The sequence below is a fragment of the Oncorhynchus mykiss genome, chromosome 10 (assembly GCF_057628025.1).
Source record: "Oncorhynchus mykiss isolate SJ-2025 chromosome 10, ASM5762802v1, whole genome shotgun sequence".
NCBI classification, from domain to species: Eukaryota; Metazoa; Chordata; class Actinopteri; order Salmoniformes; family Salmonidae; genus Oncorhynchus; species Oncorhynchus mykiss.
In genome coordinates this window covers 84,370,912-84,388,411 of record NC_143031.1, presented here as the reverse complement: position 1 = coordinate 84,388,411, position 17,500 = coordinate 84,370,912, and the positions used below count along the sequence as shown (strand labels likewise).

Here is a 17,500-nt window from a genome sequence, read left to right as displayed (position 1 = left end):
TATATATATTCTAACCATGTGTATATATATATATTCTAACCATGTGTATATATATATATTCTAACCGTGTGTATATATATATATTCTAACCATGTGTATATATATATATTCTAACCATGTGTATATATATATATTCTAACCATGTGTATATATATATATATTCTAACCATGTGTATATATATATATTCTAACCGTGTGTATATATATATATTCTAACCATGTGTATATATATATATTCTAACCATGTGTATATATATATATATTCTAACCATGTGTATATATATATATTCTAACCGTGTGTATATATATATATTCTAACCATGTGTATATATATATATTCTAACCATGTGTATATATATATATTCTAACCATGTGTATATATATATATTCTAACCATGTGTATATATATATATTCTAACCGTGTGTATATATATATATTCTAACCGTGTGTATATATATATATTCTAACCGTGTGTATATATATATATATTCTAAAATAGGAACTCACTAACAAACAGCAACACAAAGAGTTATAAATCCAATACGGAGATGTATGTATAAACCACTTATGCAATTTTTGTTGGCTCTATAACAAATAACAAACAGCAAAAACATATACATGCCTCCCTCCTGTCTGTACCAGAGTCCTAGTTAGCTAGCAGTATCTCCTCAGCCTCCCTCCTGTCTGTACCAGAGTCCTAGTTAGCTAGCAGTGTCTCCTCAGCCTCTGCCCTGTCTGTACCAGAGTCCTAGCTAGTTAGCAGTGTCTCCTCAGCCTCTGTCCTGTATGTACCAGAGTCCTAGCTAGCAGTGTCTCCTCAGCCTCTGTCCTGTATGTACCAGAGTCCTAGTTAGTTAGCAGTGTCTCCTCAGCCTCTGCCCTGTCTGTACCAGAGTCCTAGTTAGCTACCAGTGTCTCCCCAGCCTCTGTCCTGTCTGTACCAGAGTCCTAGTTAGCTACCAGTGTCTCCCCAGCCTCTGTCCTGTCTGTACCAGAGTCCTAGCTAGTTAGCAGTGTCTCCTCAGCCTCTGTCCTGTATGTACCAGAGTCCTAGTTAGCTACCAGTGTCTCCCCAGCCTCTGTCCTGTCTGTACCAGAGTCCTAGTTAGTTAGCAGTGTCTCCCCAGCCTCTGTCCTGTATGTACCAGAGTCCTAGTTAGCTACCAGTATCTCCCCAGCCTGTCCTGTCTGTACCAGAGTCCTAGTTAGCTACCAGTGTCTCCCCAGCCTCTGTCCTGTGTGTACCAGAGTCCTAGTTAGCTAGCTAGCAGTGTCTCCCCAGCCTCCATCCTGTATGTACCAGAGTCCTAGCTAGTTAGCTAACAGTGTCTCCCCAGCCTCCATCCTGTTTGTACTAGAGTCCTAGCTAGTTAGCTAGCAGTGTCTCCCCAGCCTCCATCCTGTATGTACCAGAGTCCTAGCTAGTTAGCTAACAGTGTCTCCCCAGCCTCCATCCTGTTTGTACTAGAGTCCTAGCTAGTTAGCTAGCAGTGTCTCCCCAGCCTCCATCCTGTATGTACCAGAGTCCTAGCTAGTTAGCTAGCAGTGTCTCCTCAGCCTCCATCCTGTATGTACCAGAGTCCTAGCTAGTTAGCTAGCAGTGTCTCCTCAGCCTCCATCCTGTATGTACCAGAGTCCTAGCTAGTTAGCTAGCAGTGTCTCCTCAGCCTCTATTCTGTATGTACCAGAGTCCTAGCTAGTTAGCTAGCAGTGTCTCCCCAGCCTCCATCCTGTATGTACCAGAGTCCTAGCTAGTTAGCTAGCAGTGTCTCCTCAGCCTCCATCCTGTATGTACCAGAGTCCTAGCTAGCAGTGTCTCCTCAGCCTCCATCCTGTATGTACCAGAGTCCTAGCTAGTTAGCTAGCAGTGTCTCCCCAGCCTCCATCCTGTATGTACCAGAGTCCTAGCTAGTTAGCTAACAGTGTCTCCCCAGCCTCCATCCTGTATGTACCAGAGTCCTAGCTAGTTAGCTAGCAGTGTCTCCCCAGCCTCCATCCTGTATGTACCAGAGTCCTAGCTAGTTAGCTAGCAGTGTCTCCTCAGCCTCCATCCTGTATGTACCAGAGTCCTAGCTAGCAGTGTCTCCTCAGCCTCCATCCTGTATGTACCAGAGTCCTAGCTAGTTAGCTAGCAGTGTCTCCCCAGCCTCCATCCTGTATGTACCAGAGTCCTAGCTAGTTAGCTAACAGTGTCTCCCCAGCCTCCATCCTGTATGTACCAGAGTCCTAGCTAGTTAGCTAGCAGTGTCTCCCCAGCCTCCATCCTGTATGTACCAGAGTCCTAGCTAGTTAGCTAGCAGTGTCTCCTCAGCCTCTATTCTGTATGTACCAGAGTCCTAGCTAGTTAGCTAGCAGTGTCTCCCCAGCCTCCATCCTGTATGTACCAGAGTCCTAGCTAGCAGTGTCTCCTCAGCCTCCATCCTGTATGTACCAGAGTCCTAGCTAGTTAGCTAGCAGTGTCTCCTCAGCCTCTATTCTGTATGTACCAGAGTCCTAGCTAGTTAGCTAGCAGTGTCTCCTCAGCCTCCATCCTGTATGTACCAGAGTCCTAGTTAGTTAGCTAGCAGTGTCTCCCCAGCCTCCATCCTTCTCATTTCTCTTCATCCACCGCCTTCCTCTTCCCCTCAGGCAGAGAGATATTTGCTACACTGTCCCTTTAAATCTGGTCAGGCAGCGTTGGTATCAACGCGCATGCGCTGTAGAAACAGGAAGCGATTTTTGGCTGATGTGGACAATTTAACGGGTGAAATAATCTCCCGCTAAGTAACTAGCAACAGTCGAGCAAGCCGGTGTCAAAGAAATAAACATTATTTTTTTAACAATGGAGCGATGAAAATATGTAGCGTTTGAACTAAACCATTTTTTAAATTTGTAAGATCTGGAATAAAAATAAATAAGCGATCAAACAATGATGTCGGAATGCGAACCAAACGAGACCGATCCGGTGGTGGCGGATGACATAGCCCCGGTAGCCGCCGCCGCTGCTGCTTCTACCACGGATCTCAACTTTCGGTCCCAGGAGCCACTGTCGACGTTGTTCGATAGGAACACAGTCGGGTCTGGGACAAACCCGGGGGTCGCGATTCGGATCTCGGGTTCGTGTGAAAGTGTTCTTACCGAATTGGAGACGGACGGTTCTGGGGAAGAGACTCTGTTGTTACCGTGTTTATCCGGAGGCACGTCGTCACCTCGGGGCGAGAGGCAGAAGAGGACGAGGCGGAACCGACGGAGTTCATCGTCGGATAAAGATAACCTTACCTCGCCAGGTAAACAGCCGGTGGTGACCGGAGGAGAATACAATAAGTCCTTCATGTTAGTAGCTTGCTAGACATGGCGTCTCTCTCTATTTTGTGCTTTTTTTTAACTATTTAAAGTGCAAAGGGGGAAAATGTGTTGTTTTTACACTGGTGTTTGTTCTTCACTGGTTGCCCTTTTCTTGTGGCAACAGGTCACAAATCTTGCTGCTGTGACGGCTCACTGGTACTTCCCCAAAATCTTGCTACCCCAGTAGATATGGGAGATTCTTTGTGGATCTGTGTAATCTGAGGGAAATATGTGTCTCTAATATGGTCATACATTGGGGCAGGAGGTTAGGAAGTGCAGCTCAGTTTCCACCTCATTTTGTGGGCAGTGAACACATAGCCTGTCTTCTCTTGAGAGCCATGTCTGCCTACGGCGGACTTTCTCTTTTCCTTAAGTTTGGGTCCGTCACAGTGGTCAGGTATTCTGCCGCTGTGTACTCTCTGTTTAGGGTCAGTCACAGTGGTCAGGTATTCTGCCGCTGTGTACTCTCTGTTTAGGGTCAGTCACAGTGGTCAGGTATTCTGCCGCTGTGTACTCTCTGTTTAGGGTCAGTCACAGTGGTCAGGTATTCTGTCACAGTGGTCAGGTATTCTGTCACAGTGGTCAGGTATTCTACCACTGTGTACTCTCTGTTTAGGGTCAGTCACAGTGGTCAGGTATTCAGTCACAGTGGTCAGGTATTCTGTCACAGTGGTCAGGTATTCAGTCACAGTGGTCAGGTATTCTGCCGCGGTGTCCTCTCTGTTTAGGGTCAGTCACAGTGGTCAGGTATTCTGTCACAGTGGTCAGGTATTCTGTCACAGTGGTCAGGTATTCTGTCACAGTGGTCAGGTATTCTGCCGCTGTGTCCTCTCTGTTTAGGGTCAGTCACAGTGGTCAGGTATTCTGTCACTGTGTCCTCTCTGTTTAGGGTCAGTCACAGTGGTCAGGTATTCTACCACAGTGGTCAGGTATTCAGTCACAGTGGTCAGGTATTCTACCACAGTGGTCAGGTATTCTACCGCTGTGTCCTCTCTGTTTAGGGTCAGTCACAGTGGTCAGGTATTCTGCCGCTGTGTCCTCTCTGTTTAGGGTCAGTCACAGTGGTCAGGTATTCTGTCACTGTGTCCTCTCTGTTTAGGGTCAGTCACAGTGGTCAGGTATTCTACCACAGTGGTCAGGTATTCAGTCACAGTGGTCAGGTATTCTACCACAGTGGTCAGGTATTCTACCGCTGTGTCCTCTCTGTTTAGGGCCAAATAACATTCTAGTTTGCTCTGTTTTTTGTTAATTCTTTCCAATGTGTCAAGTAATTATCTTTTTGTTTTCTCATGATTTGGTTGGGTCTAATTGTGTTGTTGTCCTGAGTCTCTACCCAGTTCTCTCCCTCTCTCTCTCTCTCCCCCCAGCTCTCTCTGTCCCCAGCTCTCTCTTCCTCCTCTCGCTGTCTGATGGGGATATATGAAGCTGTGTTGTTGATGTCATCAGTTGTTCTCCTTTGCTTTCTACATGGGGGAAAGGAAGTGTCATCTACTTAGACAGCTACACAGTGTGTGTGGCTGTGTGTGTGTGTGTGGGCCTCTCTCTGTGTGTGTGTGGCTTTGTGTGTGTGTGTGTGGCTTTGTGTGTGTGTGTGTGGCTTTGTGTGTGTGTGTGGCTTTGTGTGTGTGTGGCTCTGTGTGTGTGTGTGTGGCTCTGTGTGTGTGTGTGTGGCTCTGTGTGTAGCTCTGTGTGGGGGGGGCTGTGTGTGTGTGGGGGGGCTCTCTCTGTGTGTGTGTGGGGGGGGGGGGGGCTCTCTCTGTGTGTGTGGGCCTCTCTCTCTCTCTGTGTGTGTGTGTGTGTGTGTTTAACCTCCACTATGGAGCCATGTTTCTCTTGACTTTGCACCTAGCTCACAGTGCGTCTGCCTCCCAAAACAACACCCTATTCCCTACATAGTGCACTACTTTTGACCCGAGCCCAATGTAGGGAATAGGGTGCTGTTTGGGAGGCACCCTCCACCAGAGTCAACCACAACCAAAGCAAACAAATGTTGCAGAGTTGAACTGATACCGCAGCTGTAGATGCTGCTTTAGCTAGTTACATACACATGTACTGATCTCTCTTTCAATTCAATTTCACTTGCAATTTAAGGGCCTTTTTGTGTGTGTGGGGGGGGGGGGGGGGGTCATGGGAAACATATGTTAACATATAACATTATATATATAACCAAAACAAGTGAAATAGATAATAAACAAAAGTGAAATAAACAATAACAAATGAACTGTAAACATGACACTCGCAGACTTTCCAAAATAATAAAGACATTTTTAAAATGTTATATTATGTGTATATTTACAGCGTTGTAATGATATGCGACTAGATTCAAGTACAAAAGGGAAATCAACATAAATAATAAATAAACATAAATATGGGTTTTATTTACAATGGTGTTTGTTCTTCACTGGTTGCCCTTTTCTCGTGGCAACAGGTCACAGATCTTACTGCTGTGATGTCACACTGTGGTATTTCACCCAGTTAGATATGGGAGTTGATCAAAATTGCGTTTGTTTTCGAATTCTTTGTGGTTCTGTGTAATCTGAGGGACATATGTGTCTCTAATATGGTCATAGATTTGGCAAGAGGTTAGGAAGTGCAGCTCAGTTTTTTTTTTACCTCAGGCTATGTGCACACTGCCCACAAAATGTCTTCTCTTGAGAGTCAGGTCTGCCTACAACGGCCTTTCTCAATAGCAAGGCTATGCTCACTGTGTCTCTCTGTCTCTCTGTTTCTCTCTCCATGTCTCAGTCTCTCTCGCTCTCGCTGTGTCTCTCTGTCTCTCTGTTTCTATCTCCATGTCTCAGTCTCTCTGTTTCTCTCTCCATGTCTCAGCCTCTCTCGCTCTCGCTGTGTCTCTCTGTCTCTCTGTTTCTCTCTCCATGTCTCAGGCTCTCTCGCTCTCACTGAGTCTCTCTGTCTCTCTGTTTCTCTCTCCATGTCTCAGCCTCTCTCGCTCTCGCTGAGTCTCTCTGTCTCTCTGTTTCTCTCTCCATGTCTCAGGCTCTCTCGCTCTCGCTGTGTCTCTCTCAATTAATTTTAAGGGTTTTATATTGCCATGGGAAACCTATGTTAACATTGCCAAAGCAAGTGACCTAGATATTAAGCAAAAGTGAAATAAGCAATAAAAAATGTCCAGAAAACATTACTCTCTCTCTCTCTGTCTATCTCCGTGGAGAGGGCATGTTAAAATATACATTTGTAATGGGAAACATATGTTTATTTTGTTTTAATGTAATGACAATGGCCTATTTTAAAGAGAAACAAGTCAAAATGCTCTCTCTCTCTCTCTCTCTCCTCCATTCAGGTAACAGTAGTGGAGACTTTAACCATTTCCCCGGTGACCCAGAGTTTGGTGACATCATTCAGAGGGCGGAGCAGGCCATCGAGGGCGGAGTCTTCCCAGAGAGAATCTCTCAGGGTTCTAGCGGGAGTTACTTCGTTAAAGACTCCAAAGGGGTGAGGAAAGGGGGAGTGGGGGGGGGGGGGGTGGTGGAAGGTATAGGGGGGTGGTGGGAGGTGAAAGGTATAGTGGAGGGGGTTCGGGGCAGAGAGTTGGAGGGGTGGGAGGTATAGGGGAGGGGGGGTGTGGAGGAGGAGGGGTAGAAGGTATATGGGAGGGGGGTGGGGGAGGTGATTAGGAAGGTGTGGAGGAGGAGGGGTAGAAGGTATGGAGGAGGAGGGGTGGAAGGTATGGAGGAGGAGGGGTGGAAGGTATAGGGGTGGGGGAGGTGAGGTGGAAGGTATGGGGGGAGGGGGTATTTTTTCAAAGACCACGGAGGGGGAGGTGGGGGGGGGGGCGGTGAGAGTCATCCCTCATCACTACTAGCTAGGCTTTGTTCTAACAGTCACTAACCTTTTTAAACAACAAACCATTTCCTGTTCTTTATGTCCAGGAAGTCCTTCTGGTTTTTCTGAGCCACTGTGGTTTAACCTCTGCATTATCTACGTGAACAAGTCACTGTTTCATGGGTTAATTTTAATCTTGTAGGCTTCACAGCTAACAGCTGAGTTCTAGTATAGGCCTACAGATGGAGAGAAACATTTAAAGGAGATGAACATGTTGATGGGAAGGAAGCCAGCTTCAGGGAGTTCCTATAACAACGGAGTTGAACCCACTCCTAGCAGAGACTGGCGCGTCTGGTAACCTGCTGGAGTTGCACTACATGATGGTGATGGTCAATGCCAGCTGGCCCTGATGTGGTCCTCAGTCTCTCTGTAGTCTGTGATGGAGTTGTCTTTCTGGCCCTGATGTGGTCCTCAGTCTCTCTGAAGTCTGTGATGCCTAGACTGGGTTACTGTAAATCTCTTTCATTAGGGTCTAGGCTGGGTTACTGTAAAGCTCTTTCATTAGGGTCTAGGCTGGGTTACTGTAAATCTCTTCCATTAGGGTCCGGGCTGGGTTACTGTAAAGCTCTTTCGTTAGGGTCTAGGCTGGGTTACTGTAAAGCTATTTCATTAGGGTCTAGGCTGGGTTACTGTAAAGCTCTTTCATTAGGGTCTAGGCTGGGTTACTGTAAATCTCTTCCATTAGGGTCCGGGCTGGGTTACTGTAAAGCTCTTCCATTAGGGTCTAGGCCAGGGTTACTGTAAAGCTCTTTCATTCGGGTCTAGGCTGGGTTACTGTAAAGCTCTTCCATTAGGGTCTAGGCCGGGTTACTGTAAATCTCTTCCATTAGTGTCTAGGCTGGGTTACTGTAAATCTCTTCCATTAGGGTCTAGGCTGGGTTACTGTAGAGCTCTTTCATTCGGGTCTAGGCTGGGTTACTGTAAAGCTCTTTCATTAGGGTCTAGGCTGGGTTACTGTAAAGCTCTTTCATTAGGGTCTAGACTGGGTTACTGTAAAGCTCTTCCATTATGGTCTAGGCTGGGTTACTGTAAAGCTCTTTCATTAGGGTCTAGTCTGGGTTACTGTAAATCTCTTCCATTAGGGTCTAGGCTGGGTTACTGTAAATCTCTTCCATTAGGGTCTAGTCCGGGTTATTGTAAATCTCTCTGTGATAACTGCTGATGGTCCGGGTTACTGTAAATCTCTTTGTGATAACTGCTGATGGTCCGGGTTACTGTAAATCTCTCTGTGATAACTGCTGATGGTCCGGGTTACTGTAAATCTCTCTGTGATAACTGCTGATGGTCCGGGTTACTGTACATCTCTTTGTGATAACTGCTGATGGTCCGGGTTACTGTAAATCTCTCTGTGATAACTGCTGATGGTGTCAGGGCTTTATTAAATACTGTTGATTCCCTTTTTTCCCCATCCAGAAAGTCCTCGGTGTTTTCAAACCAAAGTCTGAAGAGCCTTACGGTCACCTCAACCCTAAATGGACCAAATACTTTCACAAGGTATCACTGATCTCTGGTCTGTTACTATCTCTCGTTCACTGTTCTCTGGTCTGTTACTATCTCTGTCTTTCACTGTTGTCTGGTCTGTTACTATCTCTCTTGTTCACTGTTCTCTGGTCTGTTACTATCTCTCGTTCACTGATCTCTGGTCTGTTACTATCTCCGTCTTTATCTCTGTGTCTCTCCTCTTCCTCGTCTGTCCCTAGGTCTCACTATGCTCTGGTTTCTATCTCTGTCTGTTACTGTTCTCTCTCCCTCTTCTTCTTCTCCTCTTCTTCTCTCTTCATCTGTCCCTATGTCCTATTTCTCTCTCTCTTCCCTCTTCCTCTCTCCTCTTCTTCTCTCCTCATCTGTCCCTATGTCCTATTTCCCTCTCTCTTCCCTCTCCTCTTCCTCTCTCCTCCTCCCCTCTCCTCTTCTACTCTCCTCATCTGTCCCTATGTCCTATTTCCCTCTCTCTTCCCTCTCCTCTTCCTCTCTCCTCCTCCCCTCTCCTCTTCTTCTCTCTCCTCCTCCCCTCTCCTCTTCTTCTTTCCTCATCTGTCCCTATGTCCTATTTCCCTCTCTCTTCCCTCTCCTCATCCCCTCTCCTCTTTCTCTCTCCTCTCTCCTCATCCCCTCTTCCTCTCCTCCCTTTCTCTCTCTGTTTTTACATTCATTTTAACAGTTAATTTAACTCTCCCCACCCTCTACCCTTCCTCCCTCTCCTCCTCCTCCTCCCTCTGTCCACCCCCTGCCCACCCCCCCTCCTCCTCCTCCTCTGTGTCTCTGTGTAGCTGTGCTGTCCATGTTGTTTTGGCCGTGGCTGCCTGATCCCCAACCAGGGCTATCTCTCAGAGGTTGCTGCCTCCCTCGTTGATACCAGGCTAGGACTGGGGGTGGTCCCTAAAACCAAGGTGAGGTGGGAGGAGGGGCGGGGGGGTGTGTGTGTGTGTGTGTGTGTGTGTATCTAGTCAGTGATAATAACAGGCTGTGTGTCTAGTCAGTGATAATAACAGGCTGTGTGTCTTCCAGGCTGTGTATCTAGTCAGTGATAATAACAGGCTGTGTGTCTAGTCAGTGATAATAACAGGCTGTGTGTCTAGTCAGTGATAATAACAGGCTGTGTGTCTAGTCAGTGATAATAACAGGCTGTGATAATAACAGGCTGTGTGTCTAGTCAGTGATAATAACAGGCTGTGTGTCTAGTCAGTGATAATAACAGGCTGTGTGTCTAGTCAGTGATAATAACAGGCTGTGTGTCTTCCAGGCTGTGTGTCTAGTCAGTGATAATAACAGGCTGTGTGTCTAGTCAGTGATAATAACAGGCTGTGTGTCTAGTCAGTGAAAATAACAGGCTGTGATAATAACAGGCTGTGTGTCTAGTCAGTGATAATAACAGGCTGTGTGTCTAGTCAATGATAATAACAGGCTGTGTATCTAGTCAGTGATAATAACAGGCTGTGTGTCTTCCAGGCTGTGTGTCTAGTCAGTGATAATAACAGGCTGTGTGTCTAGTCAGTGATAATAACAGGCTGTGTGTCTAGTCAGTGAAAATAACAGGCTGTGTGTCTAGTCAGTGATAATAACAGGCTGTGTATCTAGTCAGTGATAATAACAGGCTGTGTGTCTAGTCGGTGATAATAACAGGCTGTGTGTCTAGTCAGTGATAATAACAGGCTGTGTGTCTAGTCAGTGATAATAACAGGCTGTGTGTCTAGTCAGTGATAATAACAGGCTGTGTGTCTTCCAGGCTGTGTGTCTTCCAGGCTGTGTGTCTAGTCAGTGATAATAACAGGCTGTGTGTCTAGTCAGTGATAATAACAGGCTGTGTGTCTAGTCAGTGATAATAACAGGCTGTGTGTCTAGTCAGTGATAATAACAGGCTGTGATAATAACAGGCTGTGTGTCTAGTCAGTGATAATAACAGGCTGTGTGTCTAGTCAGTGATAATAACAGGCTGTGTGTCTAGTCAGTGATAATAACAGGCTGTGTGTCTTCCAGGCTGTGTGTCTAGTCAGTGATAATAACAGGCTGTGTGTCTAGTCAGTGATAATAACAGGCTGTGATAATAACAGGCTGTGTGTCTAGTCAGTGATAATAACAGGCTGTGTGTCTAGTCAGTGATAATAACAGGCTGTGTGTCTAGTCAGTGGTAATAACAGGCTGTGTGTCTAGTCAGTGAAAATAACTGGCTGTGTGTCTAGTCAGTGATAATAACAGGCTGTGTGTCTAGTCAGTGATAATAACAGGCTGTGTGTCTTCCAGGCTGTGTATCTAGTCAGTGATAATAACAGGCTGTGTGTCTAGTCAGTGATAATAACAGGCTGTGTGTCTTCCAGGCTGTGTGTCTAGTCAGTGATAATAACAGGCTGTGTGTCTAGTCAGTGATAATAACAGGCTGTGTGTCTTCCAGGCTGTGTATCTAGTCAGTGATAATAACAGGCTGTGTGTCTAGTCAGTGATAATAACAGGCTGTGTATCTAGTCAGTGATAATAACAGGCTGTGTGTCTAGTCAGTGATAATAACAGGCTGTGTGTCTAGTCAGTGATGATAACAGGCTGTGTGTCTAGTCGGTGATAATAACAGGCTGTGTGTCTAGTCAGTGATAATAACAGGCTGTGTGTCTAGTCAGTGATAATAACAGGCTGTGATAATAACAGGCTGTGTGTCTAGTCAGTGGTAATAACAGGCTGTGTATCTAGTCAGTGATAATAACAGGCTGTGTATCTAGTCAGTGATAATAACAGGCTGTGATAATAACAGGCTGTGTATCTAGTCAGTGGTAATAACAGGCTGTGTATCTAGTCAGTGGTAATAACAGGCTGTGTATCTAGTCAGTGGTAATAACAGGCTGTGTGTCTAGTCAGTGATAATAACAGGCTGTGTGTCTAGTCAGTGATAATAACAGGCTGTGTGTCTTCCAGGCTGTGTGTCTTCCAGGCTGTGTATCTAGTCAGTGATAATAACAGGCTGTGTGTCTAGTCAGTGATAATAACAGGCTGTGTGTCTAGTCAGTGATAATAACAGGCTGTGTGTCTAGTCAGTGATAATAACAGGCTGTGTGTCTAGTCAGTGATAATAACAGGCTGTGTGTCTAGTCAGTGATAATAACAGGCTGTGTGTCTAGTCAGTGATGATAACAGGCTGTGTGTCTAGTCAGTGATAATAACAGGCTGTGTGTCTAGTCAGTGATAATAACAGGCTGTGTGTCTAGTCAGTTATAATAACAGGCTGTGTGTCTAGTCAGTGATAATAACAGGCTGTGATAATAACAGGCTGTGTGTCTAGTCAGTGGTAATAACAGGCTGTGTATCTAGTCAGTGATAATAACAGGCTGTGTATCTAGTCAGTGATAATAACAGGCTGTGTGTCTAGTCAGTGATAATAACAGGCTGTGTGTCTAGTCAGTGATAATAACAGGCTGTGTGTCTAGTCAGTGATAATAACAGGCTGTGTGTCTAGTCAGTGGTAATAACAGGCTGTGTATCTAGTCAGTGATAATAACAGGCTGTGTATCTAGTCAGTGGTAATAACAGGCTGTGTATCTAGTCAGTGGTAATAACAGGCTGTGTGTCTAATCAGTGGTAATAACAGGCTGTGTGTCTTCCAGGCTGTGTGTCTAGTCAGTGGTAATAACAGGCTGTGTGTCTAGTCAGTGATAATAACAGGCTGTGTGTCTAGTCAGTGATAATAACAGGCTGTGTGTCTAGTCAGTGATGATAACAGGCTGTGTATCTAGTCAGTGATGATAACAGGCTGTGTGTCTAGTCAGTGATAATAACAGGCTGTGTGTCTAGTCAGTGATAATAACAGGCTGTGTGTCTAGTCAGTGATAATAACAGGCTGTGTGTCTAGTCAGTGATAATAACAGGCTGTGATAATAACAGGCTGTGTGTCTAGTCAGTGGTAATAACAGGCTGTGTATCTAGTCAGTGATAATAACAGGCTGTGTATCTAGTCAGTGATAATAACAGGCTGTGTGTCTAGTCAGTGATAATAACAGGCTGTGTGTCTAGTCAGTGATAATAACAGGCTGTGTGTCTAGTCAGTGATAATAACAGGCTGTGTGTCTAGTCAGTGGTAATAACAGGCTGTGTATCTAGTCAGTGATAATAACAGGCTGTGTATCTAGTCAGTGGTAATAACAGGCTGTGTATCTAGTCAGTGGTAATAACAGGCTGTGTGTCTAGTCAGTGGCAATAACAGGCTGTGTGTCTTCCAGGCTGTGTGTCTAGTCAGTGGTAATAACAGGCTGTGTGTCTAGTCAGTGGTAATAACAGGCTGTGTGTCTAGTCAGTGATAATAACAGGCTGTGTGTCTAGTCAGTGATAATAACAGGCTGTGTGTCTAGTCAGTGATAATAACAGGCTGTGTGTCTAGTCAGTGATGATAACAGGCTGTGTGTCTAGTCAGTGGTAATAACAGGCTGTGTGTCTTCCAGGCTGTGTGTCTAGTCAGTGATAATAACAGGCTGTGTGTCTAGTCAGTGGTAATAACAGGCTGTGTGTCTAGTCAGTGGTAATAACAGGCTGTGTGTCTAGTCAGTGATAATAACAGGCTGTGTGTCTAGTCAGTGATAATAACAGGCTGTGTGTCTAGTCAGTGATAATAACAGGCTGTGTGTCTAGTCAGTGATAATAACAGGCTGTGTGTCTAGTCAGTGATAATAACAGGCTGTGTGTCTAGTCGGTGATAATAACAGGCTGTGTGTCTAGTCAGTGATAATAACAGGCTGTGTGTCTAGTCAGTGATAATAACAGGCTGTGTGTCTTCCAGGCTGTGTGTCTAGTCAGTGATAATAACAGGCTGTGTGTCTTCCAGGCTGTGTGTCTAGTCAGTGATAATAACAGGCTGTGTGTCTAGTCAGTGATAATAACAGGCTGTGTGTCTTCCAGGCTGTGTGTCTTCCAGGCTGTGTATCTAGTCAGTGATAATAACAGGCTGTGTGTCTAGTCAGTGATAATAACAGGCTGTGTGTCTAGTCAGTGATAATAACAGGCTGTGTGTCTACTCAGTGATAATAACAGGCTGTGATAATAACAGGCTGTGTGTCTAGTCAGTGATAATAACAGGCTGTGTGTCTAGTCAGTGATAATAACAGGCTGTGTGTCTAGTCAGTGATAATAACAGGCTGTGTGTCTTCCAGGCTGTGTGTCTAGTCAGTGATAATAACAGGCTGTGTGTCTAGTCGGTGATAATAACAGGCTGTGTGTCTAGTCAGTGATAATAACAGGCTGTGTGTCTAGTCAGTGATAATAACAGGCTGTGTGTCTAGTCAGTGATAATAACAGGCTGTGTATCTAGTCAGTGATAATGACAGGCTGTGTGTCTAGTCGGTGATAATAACAGGCTGTGTGTCTAGTCAGTGATAATAACAGGCTGTGATAATAACAGGCTGTGTGTCTAGTCAGTGATAATAACAGGCTGTGTGTTTAGTCAGTGATAATAACAGGCTGTGTGTCTAGTCAGTGATAATAACAGGCTGTGTATCTAGTCAGTGATAATAACAGGCTGTGTGTCTTCCAGGCTGTGTGTCTAGTCAGTGATAATAACAGGCTGTGTGTCTAGTCAGTGATAATAAAAGGCTGTGTATCTAGTCAGTGATAATAACAGGCTGTGTGTCTAGTCAGTGATAATAACAGGCTGTGTGTCTAGTCAGTGATAATAACAGGCTGTGTGTCTAGTCAGTGATAATAACAGGCTGTGTATCTAGTCAGTGATAATAACAGGCTGTGTGTCTTCCAGGCTGTGTGTCTAGTCGGTGATAATAACAGGCTGTGTGTCTAGTCAGTGATAATAACAGGCTGTGTATCTAGTCAGTGATAATAACAGGCTGTGTGTCTTCCAGGCTGTGTATCTAGTCAGTGAGACATTTCACTACAACACTATCGACAGGGCGAAGTCCAGAGGGAAGAAATACGCCCTGGAGATGGTTCCCAAAGTGGGACGACACTTCCACAGAGTGGGACTGCCCCCCAAGGTACCCTGACCCTTGACCCTTGACCCTACCAGTCTTATTCCTGACCCTATGTCTTAACCCCCCAAGGTACCCTGACCCCTGACCCCACCAGTCTTATTCCTGACCCTATGTCTTAGCCCCCCAAGGTACCCTGACCCCTGACCCTACCAGTCTTATTCCTGACCCTATGTCTTAGCCCCCCAAGGTACCCTGACCCCTAACCCCTGACCCTACCAGTCTTATTCCTGACCCTATGTCTTAGCCCCCCAAGGTACCCTGACCCTATGTCTTAGCCCCCCAAGGTACCCTGACCCTATGTCTTAGCCCCCCAAGGTACCCTGACCCTATGTCTTAGCCCCCCAAGGTCCCCTGACCCTATCTTTTAGCCCCCCAAGGTACCCTGACCCCTATCTCTTAGCCCCCCAAGGTACCCTGACCCCTATCTCTTAGCCCCCCCAAGGTACCCTGACCCCTGACCCCTATCTCTTATTCCCCCAAGGTACCCTGACCCTATGTCTTAGCCCCCCAAGGTACCCTGACCCTATGTCTTAGCCCCCCAAGGTACCCTGACCCCTGACCCTATCTCTTAGCCCCCAAAGGTACCCTGACCCCTAACCCCTACCAGTCTTATTCCTGACCCTATGTCTTAGCCCCCCAAGGTACCCTGACCCCTATCTCTTAGCCCCCCCAAGGTACCCTGACCCCTATCTCTTAGCCCCCCCAAGGTACCCTGACCCCTGACCCCTATCTCTTATTCCCCCAAGGTACCCTGACCCTATGTCTTAGCCCCCCAAGGTACCCTGACCCTATGTCTTAGCCCCCCAAGGTACCCTGACCCCTGACCCTATCTCTTAGCCCCCCAAGGTACCCTGACCCCTATCTCTTAGCCCCCCAAGGTACCCTGACCCTATGTCTTAGCCCCCCAAGGTACCCTGACCCCTGACCCTATGTCTTAGCCCCCCAAGGTACCCTGACCCCTAACCCCTACCAGTCTTATTCCTGACCCTATGTCTTAGCCCCCCAAGGTACCCTGACCCCTGACCCTACTAGTCTTATTCCTGACCCTATGTCTTAGCCCCCCATGGTACCCTGACCCCTGACCCTATGTCTTAGCCCCCCAAGGTACCCTAACCCCTAACCCTATGTCTTAACCCCCCAAGGTGTCCTAACCCCTGACCCCTAACCCTATGTCTTAACCCCCCAAGGTGTCCTAACCCCTGACCCCTAACCCTATGTCTAAACCCACCAAGGTGTCCTAACCCCTGACCCCTAACCCTATGTCTAAACCCACCAAGGTGTCCTAACCCCTGACCCCTAACCCTATGTCTAAACCCACCAAGGTGTCCTAACCCCTGACCCCTAACCCTATGTCTAAACCCACCAAGGTGTCCTAACCCCTGACCCCTAACCCTATGTCTAAACCCACCAAGGTGTCCTAACCCCTGACCCCTAACCCTATGTCTAAACCCACCAAGGTGTCCTAACCCCTGACCCCTAACCCTGTCTAAACCCACCAAGGTGTCCTAACCCCTGACCCCTAACCCTATGTCTAAACCCACCAAGGTGTCCTAACCCCTGACCCCTAACCCTATGTCTAAACCCACCAAGGTGTCCTAACCCCTGACCCCTAACCCTATGTCTAAACCCACCAAGGTGTCCTAACCCCTGACCCCTAACCCTATGTCTTAACCCCCCAAGGTGTCCTGACCTGTGTGTGTGTGTCTTTGTGTGTTTGTGTGTGTGTGCGTGTTTTTGCATCTTTCTGTCTGTGGGTGGGTGTGTGTGCGTGTGTGTGTGTGTTTTTGCATCTTTCTGTCTGTGGGTGTGTGTGCGTGTGTGTGTGTGCGTGTGTTTTTGCATCTTTCTGTCTGTGGGTGTGTCAGCTTGGTTCGTTCCAGCTGTTCGTGGAAGGGTACCATGAGGCTGACTATTGGTTGAGACGTTTTGAGGCGGAGCCTCTCCCAGAGAACATCAGGAAACAGCTCCAGTCTCAGTTTGAGAGGCTCGTCATTCTGGACTACGTCATCAGGAACACAGGTAGGTGTGTGTGTGTGTGTGTAGGTGTGTGTGTGTGTAGGTGTGTGTGTGTGTGTGCGCTCACAGGAAGGAGTGGGGGGGGGGGGGGGGTTAAATCTGCGATACGGAGAACGGATTTCAACAATATTCAATGATGTATTGAACTTAGTAGGATATCAAATACACTGAAAAACACAACACAACACAATTGGACTGGGTAGGGAATCAACTAGATGTATTGAACTGGGTAGGGAATCAACTAGATGTATTGAACTCGGTAGGGAATCAACTAGATGTATTGAACTAGGTAGGGAATCAACTAGGTAGGGAATCAACTAAATGTATTGAACTAGGTAGGGAATCAACTAAATGTATTGAACTCGGTAGGGAATCAACTAGATGTATTGAACTCGGTAGGGAATCAACTAGGTAGGGAATCAACTAAATGTATTGAACTCGGTAGGGAATCAACTAGATGTATTGAACTAGGTAGGGAATCAACTAGGTAGGGAATCAACTAAATGTATTGAACTAGGTAGGGAATCAACTAAATGTATTGAACTCGGTAGGGAATCAACTAGATGTATTGAACTCGGTAGGGAATCAACTAGGTAGGGAATCAACTAAATGTATTGAACTCGGTAGGGAATCAACTAGATGTATTGAACTCGGTAGGGAATCAACTAGGTAGGGAATCAACTAGGTAGGGAATCAACTAGATGTATTGAACTCGGTAGGGAATCAACTCGGTAGGGAATCAACTAGATGTATTGGACTCGGTAGGGAATCAACTAGATGTATTGGACTCGGTAGGGAATCAACATCTGAATTACAGGGCATCTGCATCTGAATTACAGGGCGTCTACATCTGAATTACAGG

The 17,500-nt window shown here is 46.3% G+C and overlaps 1 protein-coding gene across 2 annotated transcripts in view; it reads left to right on the top strand.

Moving 5' to 3' along the window:
* The first annotated feature begins 2,699 nt into the window (after positions 1–2,699).
* The window catches only part of LOC110517091 (phosphatidylinositol 4-kinase type 2-beta), a 21,176-nt gene continuing 6,375 nt past the window's right edge, over positions 2,700–17,500 (top strand). The window contains exons 1-6 of one of the 2 annotated variants that reach the window (XM_090188201.1): positions 2,700–3,267; positions 6,627–6,778; positions 8,582–8,662; positions 9,439–9,558; positions 14,494–14,625; positions 16,488–16,641. In XM_090188201.1, coding sequence (XP_090044327.1) covers positions 2,910–3,267; positions 6,627–6,778; positions 8,582–8,662; positions 9,439–9,558; positions 14,494–14,625; positions 16,488–16,641 — 997 coding nt within the window. In that variant the 5' untranslated portion in view covers positions 2,700–2,909. Of the gene's footprint in view, positions 3,268–6,626; positions 6,779–8,581; positions 8,663–9,438; positions 9,559–9,676; positions 9,828–14,493; positions 14,626–16,487; positions 16,642–17,500 lie in introns of those variants that run through there. The other variant, XM_090188202.1, reaches the window with a different exon arrangement.